Source organism: Leptidea sinapis, chromosome 24, assembly GCF_905404315.1.
Source record: "Leptidea sinapis chromosome 24, ilLepSina1.1, whole genome shotgun sequence".
Taxonomy (NCBI): Eukaryota; Metazoa; Arthropoda; class Insecta; order Lepidoptera; family Pieridae; genus Leptidea; species Leptidea sinapis.
The window spans coordinates 9,783,984-9,795,934 of record NC_066288.1 but is presented as its reverse complement, the minus strand read 5'-3'; the positions used below and the strand labels follow the sequence as shown (position 1 = coordinate 9,795,934).

The 11,951-nt window shown below is 41.2% G+C and overlaps 1 protein-coding gene across 1 annotated transcript in view; it reads right to left on the bottom strand.

The window, feature by feature from the left end:
* Positions 1-277: 277 nt before the first annotated feature.
* The window catches only part of LOC126971765 (protein stoned-B), a 35,747-nt gene continuing 24,073 nt past the window's right edge, over positions 278-11,951 (bottom strand). Inside the window, exons 14-15 of the mRNA XM_050818160.1 lie at positions 11,443-11,650; positions 278-3,480 (exon numbers count right to left, since the gene is read on the bottom strand). Coding sequence (XP_050674117.1) covers positions 3,339-3,480; positions 11,443-11,650 — 350 coding nt within the window. The 3' untranslated portion in view covers positions 278-3,338. The remainder of the gene's footprint in view (positions 3,481-11,442; positions 11,651-11,951) is intronic.

Genomic DNA, 11,951 nt, shown 5'->3' with positions numbered 1-11,951 from the left:
AGTCAGTCACAAATAGCAGCTAGTGAAATTACTGGGCAAATGACACTTAACATCTTATGTCTTAAGGTGACGAGCGCAATTGTAGTGCCCCCAGAATTTTTGGGTTTTTCAAGAATTGCACTGCATTGTAAAGGGCAGGACATTACAACTACCATCAGCTGAATGTCCTGCTCGTCTTGTTGCTTATTGTCATAAAAAAAATCAACTCAACGTCTTTCAGATGTTTATATTTATATAGTGTCGGTGATTGCAGGGGAGTGTCGTAAATAAAACATCATTACAATGGGAATATTTAATTCAACAACAATAAATACAGCTGTCCACACCTAGGTACTATCCTTGCACTAATTATTGCCCTTGAGTTTTCACCGAACGACCTTCAGAAGAGTCCGGATCTGACCCGACGGGCATCAACTGATGCGGTCGTACGGGTCGTGTGGCTCCGCCCACCGGCCACGTGTCGGGTCGCTCTCTCTACCTCACACGGAATATTTGGACCAAATCGACTACTTTGTACTTCAAAACTAACTTTATTATTGTGATAATAAAACATACATAGTATTCAGAATGTATTTAACCAGACGCAACATTAATAAGTATAGGTCAGACTAGTGTACTGTAGGTATGCAGTACTTTCACACTTGATCGCACTGCATATCTACACTTTATCTTAGAGTTAGGTAAACAAAGACTAACAGATAGAACGTAATACTTAGTATATTTTTTTATCAACGCGAGTGCACACATTTATTTAAATTAAATACTTTTTAAAGGATTAAAACGCGTATAATAATTTCACATTACGTTTTTATGTAAAAGTTAGATTTTACTGACAGAAAAAAGGAGGTCACGAAATATCGGGCAGACAGCACTGCGGTCCCTTTCAATGTATACATTGTCATTGAGGTCCTCGGTAACCCAGTGACCCAAAAACTTCACTTGCTTTACTTTATTTAGAGCTGTACAATATAAACTGATCGGAATGAATGTGTATCGTTTCTTTTTCGCGTTGTATTTGAGCCGATACGCTACCGCATAATATATACCGCTCACAAATTTTTAGAAGCCTTCGTAAATCACCAATCGATGGGCTCAGCAGCACCGTATCGTCTGCGTAGCTAATGTTATTCACGCACACTCCGTCAATATGACACCCGATGCTGGAGCTGATGAGCTTATCGATCAGTCGCTTGACATACAGGCTAAAGAGCTTGGGAAAGGTCAACCCTCCCTGCCTCACCCTGCATTCCACCCCGTACTCCTCCGAGGCAGAGCCTTAGGAGTTAGGTAGTTCTTTTGCTTAATATACCAATGCATAAATTACAATTAAGAGCTACAATTACAAGCATTTCAATCCTTAACAAAATATTTTATTTAAATAAACGTTACATTTTTTTAGAACACTAAACAATAATATGATATTATAAGTATTTTGATATAATTTATTATATTAATATAATAAGTATCTTTATTTTCGATTTCATCCAACTGCTAAGCTACCTACATTTAATGATTACAATATATTTTGTTAGGTTATAGTTATGACAAATACATAGATAATATATAAGCTAAATAGTTGTATATAATTAGGTAAATACTTTGGTAATTATTGATTTATTTAATCACGCGTCTACATACATACATAAGTACAGAACAAATAAATATTATAAGGGGAGACATGACACTCCCACAGGCTCTAGTGCAGACATTAATAATTTATTATTACATAATACATTATTATTATTATTATTATTATTATTATTAGATACATAATGTTATAATAATATTACATTCCATTGTAGATAATCTCGTCGTTTATAAATTATATTTATGTACGATGACTGCTGAATGAAGCAACAATATTATGAAAGTTGTATAAGAACGTGCAGACTGAAGTCAGTCATCGCACACGCGTTTTTGATCAGCTCCCACGCGGCATGCGGTTCTCCCGCCCTATTCTAGCGACAGGTGAACGTAGCGCTTTATATATCTGTGATCTGTCTACGTATGTACATGTCCGGCGACCAGCCACAGCCGGTCGCGCCACTGTCTTTACAGTTGACAGCTTGACAGCTGACATCTGACAGCTCGCAGCACTGCGGCTACAAAACACTCGCTAATCATTATAATATATATTTGTATGTATGTATATTGCTTACATATCTAGTTATCTACGACAAACATGTAATTATAATCTCTCACACTGTACACGCTGTTACTAGCTATTTTTTTATAGAAACAAAATATAACATTTCCGAAAGCCGCTTGATTGTGCTTCACTAAACTTTGAATCTGTTCACCTAAAACAGCATTATAACAAATAAGTAGTTACTTGTAGTAGGTAGACATCGGGATGATCTATCGTTATGTTAAATTTAAATATAATTAACATCTACGGAGTTAGTGCGTATAGCTACTACGTATCAACTATCAATCTACAGTGACCGACCAATAAATTGGAATCAAACCTTTTTACAACAGTTCCTTTTATGTCCGCTAAATACCTATAAACGTAGCTAGTTACTTATTATTATAATTCCGCACGACTACTTACTGTATTGTACTATAACATATATGACAGAAACAATGTAGTGCTTGGTTACTCGACGCATAGCTATCTAGGTACAATAATATGTAATACCTAGTTATATTCATTTAGATCACTACGTGGCTTAGATAATAACATTTAGGTACAAATAATAATCACATGAGTTAAGTGTCAATGTTAAATTAACCACTCGTTTTTACATGTATATACGTACTAATGCTGTAAATTTGTGTTACGTACACCACATAAACCTAGTATAACGTATATAGTACCAGTGACGATATATTATAAACAGAGGCCTAGTACATATAAGTTATAGATACTTGTATATATCAAGTTTTTGTTGAACTAAAGGTAGGTTCTTCTACCAAACTACTTTTATGTTAGAAGAAAGATATACGAATCCGATACAACATATAATATATCATATTTTTATAACGTATACCTACCTACATTTTTTTCTGTATGCGTATACAGGACTCTCTCATAAAATCATCAATTTTTTCAGAGATATAGAAATATGTGATCCTATATTAATAATTCTACACGAATACATCCATAAGGCCTAGCGCGCCATAAAGATGAACGCAGTAGATAAGTAGAGTTGAGTATTATTTAACAGATCATAAAACATTTTTGATTTCGTTTAAAATTAAAGTACCTACGAGCATCATCGAATCACTTCACACAGTGCAACGTTAATGTTGGAACTGTTCAAACACAACATTGTCCTACGTTGCTTCTATGACCAGCACTCCCCCCTCCTCTAATGTCCAGGCGCCGCGAGCATCTAGTCCGAGTCGGAGTCGGACTCGGAAGGCGCGGGCAGCGGGGAGGGTGCAGCGGGCGCCGGCTCACGCTTGGCCTCGGGCACACTCGCTGCCAGGGTATAGGCCGCCGTCTGCTGCTCTGTGGTACGTTCTATACCCACGCTGCAATCAAAGCGTGTGGTCAATATTACGTCACGTCCCGCGTGCTGCTGCGGGACGGATGTTCACGATCAAGACTGCTTCAAGTGAGCTCCACGAGTAATTCGTCTGCTCGTAGTGTGTAGCTGTTCCCCGATCATAATTAACCTTTTTGCAAAATCGTGCAAATAAAATGTCACAGAATAGTGTTATATCTTATTTAATATAATATATCTCAGAGATTTATTTGGATTTTAAATCGGGCGTCACCGTGTTGGTATCCGCCATGTTGTTTTAAGTCGATCAGTGCGCACAACCGGCGCGGGCGCTAGCTTGAAGACGACTGCGACTTCTAAATGAGCGCTCTACTGATGGACAATATAACTAACTTCAATCACGTCACCGACAGTGACGTACACAGTGACAACTTCAAACACACTTTGAAAGATGACGTTCGCCATCAGTTAAGCCCAATACACAGAGTAGAATATAATTATACAGACCATATTACTTTTATATTCTAATTCTCCGACATATATATCTAATGAAAATGGTCTTTGTTTGAGGCTCAATCACGCCTAAAGCACTGATCGTATCGATATGAAACTACCACCATTCGATTCAAAATGTATTCTAGATGGCTACTTATTTTTTGAATTAAAACGTTCCTTAATTTTTTTATTGCTGTTTTACTTTTTTCCGAACATTTTTCAAAGAAAATAATAAAAATATCAATATGAATAAAAAAAATATGATTAAAATTTAATTTATTTCCTTTTAAAATTCGCCCAGCGAACGGCGGGAACGGCTAGTTAACAGTTAGAAAGATTTGTTAGCATTCAACTTTTTGGCAATAGGTAACACTCGCGTTTGATTAACTACCTTGAGGAGTTAGGATGACAAAATGAGCCGCCTACCTCACCACGCAAAATAGGAGCGCCAAAGTCTTCGAATTGCGGGCCACGGTAGAACAATGTTTAGGAGTCACTGCACTAGAGCATCCGATTTAAGAGCTCAAGAAAGTTAGCCCCCCAGATTTTTTTTTTATATTTTTTTCTTTTATACTTCGTTAGTTCGCCATTTGTTCTTGATTGTTCTCTATAAACATTTGTTTGTTCTCGATTTATTTATTTAAAAAAAAATTGCAATTCATTAAAATTGGTTAGGTTAGGTTATGTTAGAACAGTTAAAACAACGCACGAGCCGAGCGTAGCGTGCCGCGGCAGCGGCCGGCGAGTGCCAGAACCAAATAGTAGGCGTTTCCCCCCATTAACAGGGGGCGGGGGTAACTAAAGGGTATGTTTTTAATTATTTTTTTTTAAATAAACAACAAAAGAACAAACAATTATTTATAGCGAACAATTAAGAACAAACTACGAACTAACGATATGCGATATTGAAAAATCAAAAATAGAAAAAAAATTTTTTTTGGGGGGCTAAGTTTGATGAGCCCGATTTAAGACCGTTACACGATACATATAAGTAGCCCGTGATAATTTATAACAATCCTTATCGGCAGTTGGCACTCCGCAGACGGGTAGTGTTCGCATACCGCCAGAGTCCAAACGCGTCGCTCTGGAGCGGAGGAGCCGCTTCATCTTTTAAAGAATCTCAATTTTCGGGCGTTCCTAGATAGCACATTTTTTTTTATATATTTTATATTGGCCGAGCAATTATTAAACAGGTGTACGTTAATAAATAAGTTATCCTTACTGGTAAGTATATAATTCAATTCAAAGATAACTATAAAAACGTGTACAAGGATTAATGACAGAAGTATGTTATGAGCGGTCGAACTAATTATAAAAGACGTGTGTACCTGCTGCAATCAGCACAATAAGTATCTACTAAACCAGTGGGAAGCTCCTTTGCACAGGATGCCGGGTAGATTATGAGTACCACAACAGCGCCTTTTTTTGCCGTGAAGCAATAATGTGTAAGCATTATTACATCACGGTAGAGAAATTACTGGGCAAAGGAGACTTAATATCTTATATCGCAAGGTGACGAACGCAATTGTAGTGCCACTCGGATTTGTTGGGTCTTTCAAGAATCCTGAGCGGCACTGCATTGTAAAGGGTAGGGCGTATCAATTATCATCATCTTAACGTTCGGTGAATACACCACCGGAAAGCGCAAAAAGTGACGAACCTTGTGGTGTAATTTGAGTTTACCTACCTACGAGCAGTGGACTTGAACTGAATGACGTGGAATGTGACCTACGGTATGTGCTACGGGTACAATCGGGCTACGGATACTCTTGGGCTATGGCTACCTACAGGCTACAAATCCCTGTTGTCTACTGTTTTCTACGGGCTACGAATAACCGTAGTCATCACGCTGAATGCTACGTACTATACGCTCTACGCAACTACGTCAAGCGATAGAGGATGGCTTTGGCGTCGCTAATCTCGTTAATGGTTAGGGTATACTTAAATTCTGAAATTAGTGAGCTGCCTGAGGGTCTGGTTTGTTCTTCTAGTCGTGGACGTAACGAGCCCGCCAAGCATACATCGTATGTGCATGGGCACGCACTTCACCAGTGGGAGGCTCCTTTGCACAGGATGCCGGCTAGATTATGGGTACCACAACGGCGCCTATTTCTGCCGTGAAGCAGTAATGTGTAAGTATTACTGTGTTTCGGTCTGAAAGGCGCCGTAGCTAGTGAAATTAATGGGCAAATGAGACTTAACATCTTGTCTCAAGGTGACGAGCGCAGTTGTAGTGCCGCTCAGAATTTTTGGGGGTTTCAAGAATCCTGAGCGGCACTGCATTGTAATGGGCAGGGCGCATCAATTACCATCAGCGGAACGTCCTGCTCGTCTTGTCCCTTATTTTCATAAAAAAAAAACATACGCCCGCATTTAAACATGTTATGGTTGGAGAACAAACACTTTTAAAATAATAATAAACAAATTTTAAGCTTAGGTAACATCACAGGTTTCTTCTGCATATCAATGATATGCTGCAAATCAGCAGTATTCATTGCTATGCAGACGACAGCACAGGGTATGCTTCCTACACCGGCTGTGGCAACATGTCCCGGGATAGCGTCGACGTCCAATTCCAACTCCAAGAAGACATAAGTTTGTGCTTTTACCACAAAAAAGTCTCCCTTTGTCGTATACCCTCGATTCGAGATCACTCCTCTAACTGCCACAGCCTGTATTGGCATACTTGAAGTCGATATATCGAGCGACGCTCAGTTCCGTGGTCACTTGGAAGAGAAGGCCAAACTGGCCTCTAAAAAGCTTGGTGTACTCAGTAAGGCGAGACAGTACTCCACTAAAAGCCACCGCCTGCAACTTTATAAGGCGCAAATTCGGCCTCTCATGGAGTACTGTTCTCACCTCTGGGCGGGTGCTCCCCAGTACCAGGTTCTTCCATTTGACCGCATACAACGAAGAGTGGTTCGAATCATTGACGATCAAGCCATTTCCGATCGTCTTGTTTCTTTGGCATTGCGTAGAGATATGGGTTCTCTCTGCATCTTCTTCTCTTCATTTATTACGGGGAGTGCTCAGAGAAGCCGTTCGGGTTGATTTCAGCGGCTGAAATCCACCACCGGACACTACGTGCAAAGTACCATCCGCATCACGTAGATGTCTGGCATTCCACAACCGCGCGTTTCGTTAGAAATTTCTTGCCTCGTACAGCCACTTTGTGGAATCAATTACCGTCTGCGGTTTTCCCGAACAGATACGACTTAGGGACCTTCAAGAAAAAAGGATACTCCCACCTTAACGGCCGGCTACGCATTTCTTGACACACCTGATGTTGCGGATGTCCATGGGCGGTTGCCTCACCTCTCCCCATCCCAAGAGCCTCTTGCCAGTTTGCCCCCTCTTATATAAAAAAAAAACATAAAACCAATTACATGTTCTCGCTTATAAAACAGTATATGTTTTTTATTTGGCATACTAACTAATCACTTATGTATCTTTGCTAATAATTCATCATCATCAGTCGGAAAACGTCCACTGCTGGACAAAGGCCTCCCCCAAAAATTTCCACAACGATCGGTCCTGCGCTGCCCTCATCCAACGTATTCGGGCGATCTTGACCAGATCGTCGGTCCATCTTGTGGGGGGCTTGCCAACACTTCGTCTTCCGGTACGTGGTCGCCATTCGAGGAGTTTACTGCCCCAATCTTACGGCCATATGTCCGTCGAACTATGTGCCCTGCCCACTGCCACTTCAGTTTCGCAATCGTTTGGACTATGTCGGTTACTTTGGTTCTCCTACGGATCTCCTCATTTCTGATTCGATCTCGCAGGGAAACTCCGAGCATAGCCCTCTCCATTGCCCTCTGAGCGACTATGAGCTTTCGCATAAGGCCCATAGTTAGCGACCACGTCTGTGTACCGTAAGTCATCACTGGCAACACACACTCGTTGAAAAGCTTCGTCTTTAGACACTGCGGTATTTGGGACGAGAAGATTTTACGGAGCTTCCCGGACGCTGCCCATCCGAGTTGGATTCGACGAGTGACCTCCTTCTCGAAATTGGACCTGCCGAACTGGATTGTTTGTCTTAGGTAGACGTACTCGTCAACAATTTCGAGAGTACAGTTCCCAATTGTTATGGGAGTAGGTGCGACATAGACATTTGACATGATCTTCGTCTTTTTCGTGTTCATTTTGAGCTCTACTCCTTGGGAAGCTCTATTGAGGCCATCGAGCATATGGCTTAAGTCTTCCATGGTCTCTGTCATGATAACGATATCGTCAGCGAATCGAAGGTGAGTGATGTATTCGCCGTTGATGTTGATGCCCAGTCCGTTCCAGTCCAGAAGCTTAAAGACATCTTCCAACGCAGCGGTAAACAGCTTGGGCGATATGACATCACCTTGTCTGACTCCCCGCTGCAGTCGGATAGGCTTCGAGATCTGATCCTGGAGACGGACTGATATGGTGGCGTTTCTATACAAACACTTCAACGCATCGATACATCGGTAATCAATGTGGCACCTCTGGAGACACTGAAGCACCGCCCAGGTCTCGATCAAATCAAATGCTATCTCATAGTCCACGAACGCCAAGCATAGTGGCTGGTTATACTCCTCTGTCTTCTGTATAACCTGCCGCAGCGTATGTATATGGTCTATGGTGCTAAAGCCTTTCCGAAATCCGGCTTGTTCGGGAGGCTGGAAGTCGTCGAGCCTGCGCACGAGACGATTCGTGATAACCTTAGAAAAAAGCTTATATACATGGCTCAGAAGTGATATGGGACTATATTTCTTCAAGAGCATTTTATCGCCCTTTTTGAAGAACAGCACCACTATACTTCTGTGCCTTGCTTGCGGCGTTTTGCCTTCGAACATGACGGAATTGAATAGCTTAAGAAGGGTCTTAATTACAGGGGTACCACCAGCTCTCAGAAGCTCAGTTGTAATTCCATCATCACCCGGCGCCTTGTTGTTTTTAAGCTGTTTTAGGGCCATACTAATCTCGTACAGGCTGACGTCTGGGATATCTTCAGTATAGTGTCGGGTTAATTTGGCTCTTGGGACTTCAGCCTTGTTGGTAACAGGTGCCCGTGCGGTCGTGTGTAACTGTCCATAGAACTTATCGACCTCCCTCAAAAGTTCGGACCAGTTTTGCATTGGAGTCTCACATGACAACCTTGAAGTGGGTCTTCGGAGTGTGAATGGCTGTTGAGATGTCCTCATACATGGCCTCCACCTCGTCGTCTGAGTGTGTCAAAGTCGGAGCGTAGACCTGAATGACCTTCAACTAATACCGTTCAGTAATTCCGAGTATAAGGTACGCTACCCTAGTCGACACGCTCCCCACCTCAGTTACGTTGTCGAGAGACTTGTGAACGAGGAACCCGACACCACCCTGGGACTGTTGGTCGCCCTCCTGGAAGTAGAGCATGTGTCCGGAATTTAGGATTATCGAGTCCTCACCCTGTCTTCGGACCTTCGGACCCCACGACATCCCATCGTAATCTGCTCATAGCTTCCTCCAGTTCCTCCAACTTCTCGTCGGTCCGCAATGTCTTGAGATTGTATGTTGCTAGGGCCAATGGTCTTCGATTGTGGTAGCGCTGCCGCACCCGATGATTCTTAGCACCCCCTGCCCCGTCGCTTATGTGGCTGCTACCGTGGCCACCACGAGCGGGGCCGCCGGGGATTGGGGGCCGGGGCCTTATTGTGTCTATCATATTTTTTTGAGGGGTGTTTTCTGCCGTAATCGCCACGCTTGGCAGGCGGGTTGGCGATCGCAGTAAGTGGTGGGCTATTTACGAAGTATGCTGCTGCCCATCCTCCGTTGTTTGTATCCCTTAGTCCCCTCTTACGACACCTACGGGAGGAGATGGGGTGGTGCTATTCTGGTGCGACACCATACGCACTATTGCTAATAATTACTAAGGTATAAAAAACACTTAAAAGTTGCAAGAATAGATAAAAGGCGTAAATCAATTGATTCCATTTGAATTCTTTTTGATGTCTTTTTTAACACTACCACCACTTCGGAAACAAATGGCGCTCTGAGAGAGAAGAAGCGGCGCACAAAACTCTCCCAGCAGTCTTTTTTTGCGCTCTTTTAAATAAAATATATAATATTGTACTGTTGTACAAAATGCATAAAATAACAATTGTGCAAAATATATAAAATAAAGATGAAATAAGAAAGGACAGTTTAACAACACCTAAGAATTTTGCAATTCAAAAAAACTAGTACACGAGCAGACGCCTTACCCGACTATCACTTGTATTAAAGACGTCAATATCATATTCTTTGGATAATTTATTTAAATTCTCACAAACACGCCATAAAAACTAATTTTGCCGACGGTTATTTGCCGCTTCAGGAAATTTATGGTTTTAAACTTCATCGCGGAACTTTGACATTGTAATTATAATGAGGATATATATTTTATTAATTTGATGGCGATGCTTTAGGAAGTTGTCCGAATGTAGGACTCAAGAGTGGTAACAGAGATTTTAATTCTGGATAGATTCAATTCGTGAATTGTATATTAGATATCAGTGGCTCGATGCAAAATTGTTATAGTTTTTGACGATTTTTCTCAAAATAGTAAAAACTGAATAATAATAATATTAACACACTCTTACATAGTATATTTTGCTCGAAACTAGGCATAACATAGTAATAGTACACTCATAGGGGTGTAAGGCAACAATATACTTACTTAAACATACAACAAATAAACATCTTTGACTCGGAAACAAACATTCATATTGATTATATAAATGATTGCACCTACCGGGCTTCGAAACTGGAACTTCTAGCTCAGTAGGCAGGGTCACTAACCACAGCGCTATAGGGGTCGTCAAATAAAATATAACTTAGGTATTTCCGAGTGATCCCGTTATTTATGTCTCAACAAGCATTTTACATCAGCTGTAATATATTCGAAAATACTTTATGATTTTTGTTGCTTAAGTATATTTTTTGTAGAACTTATTATTTGTAGAATACTGGAGTATAATATTATGATGTAAAGTTAAATCAAAGTAACGACAAATGTGCACGCGTCTGAGATGGGTCCGCGCCGTTCCGTGGCTCCTCTCATCTTCCCCGCAAACACCTCTTAAACGTGCCTCTTATTGTTCAATAACATTTTCGACACTGCGATTTGGGACTTCCCACGATAAAAACCTTTCCATTCTTACAGCATGTTGCAGGCTACAATGGCCGTCCTCCATAATTTTTTACGGCTGTTCCCAATATTCAGTCTATCTCTTACTTGAGATAAAAATCGTAACTATCGTTGACTTTTCTATCCCAATAAACGTCTTATCGACGTTAACTCACCTTATCCGAACACGCTGTCTGTCAATGGGACGACGTATAGCTTACTAGCGATAGAGGTTTCTATGGAAATTGCAATTCACGCGTCCCAATATAAGGCGATAAGAATGACAGCTAATTAGTGACAGTAGAAGGTAGTAATTTATCTCTATCTGTAGATGGTACATTAGGAACGGTCGTTAGCTGTGTCTGTGATACTCACACGTACTCGTGGCGCGCTAGATAGCGCACGTACTTCTCGGGTGGGTCTCCGTCGTGTTGCTGCAGCGACACAGAGCGCACGGTCATGTGCGACACCTGCGTGGCTGGCATCGTGAACTCCACGTGAGCCCACCGCGCCAACTCGCCCGGCACCTGGTCGTACGACGTCAGCGCCATACGACACACCAGGTTGTGCGTGGTATACGCGCCTGCGACCGCAACAATACCGATCAGCAAGGCAGTTCACCACTAATAATTATTGACGACATATACCATGTGTATTCAAATATTTAATAAGCTTCCCGATGCTATTAAAATATTGAATATCGGTCCTTTTCAAACTCAATTATATCAATGGCTAATTACAAACAATTTCTATACTGTATCCGACTTTTTAAATTTGTGATTTTCTATATTTTGTGTTTTTTTATGACATGTATATTTTGTGTAGATACTAATATAATGTAACAATGAAATATTATGTGCTGTTGTGTTAGAATTTTATTATTA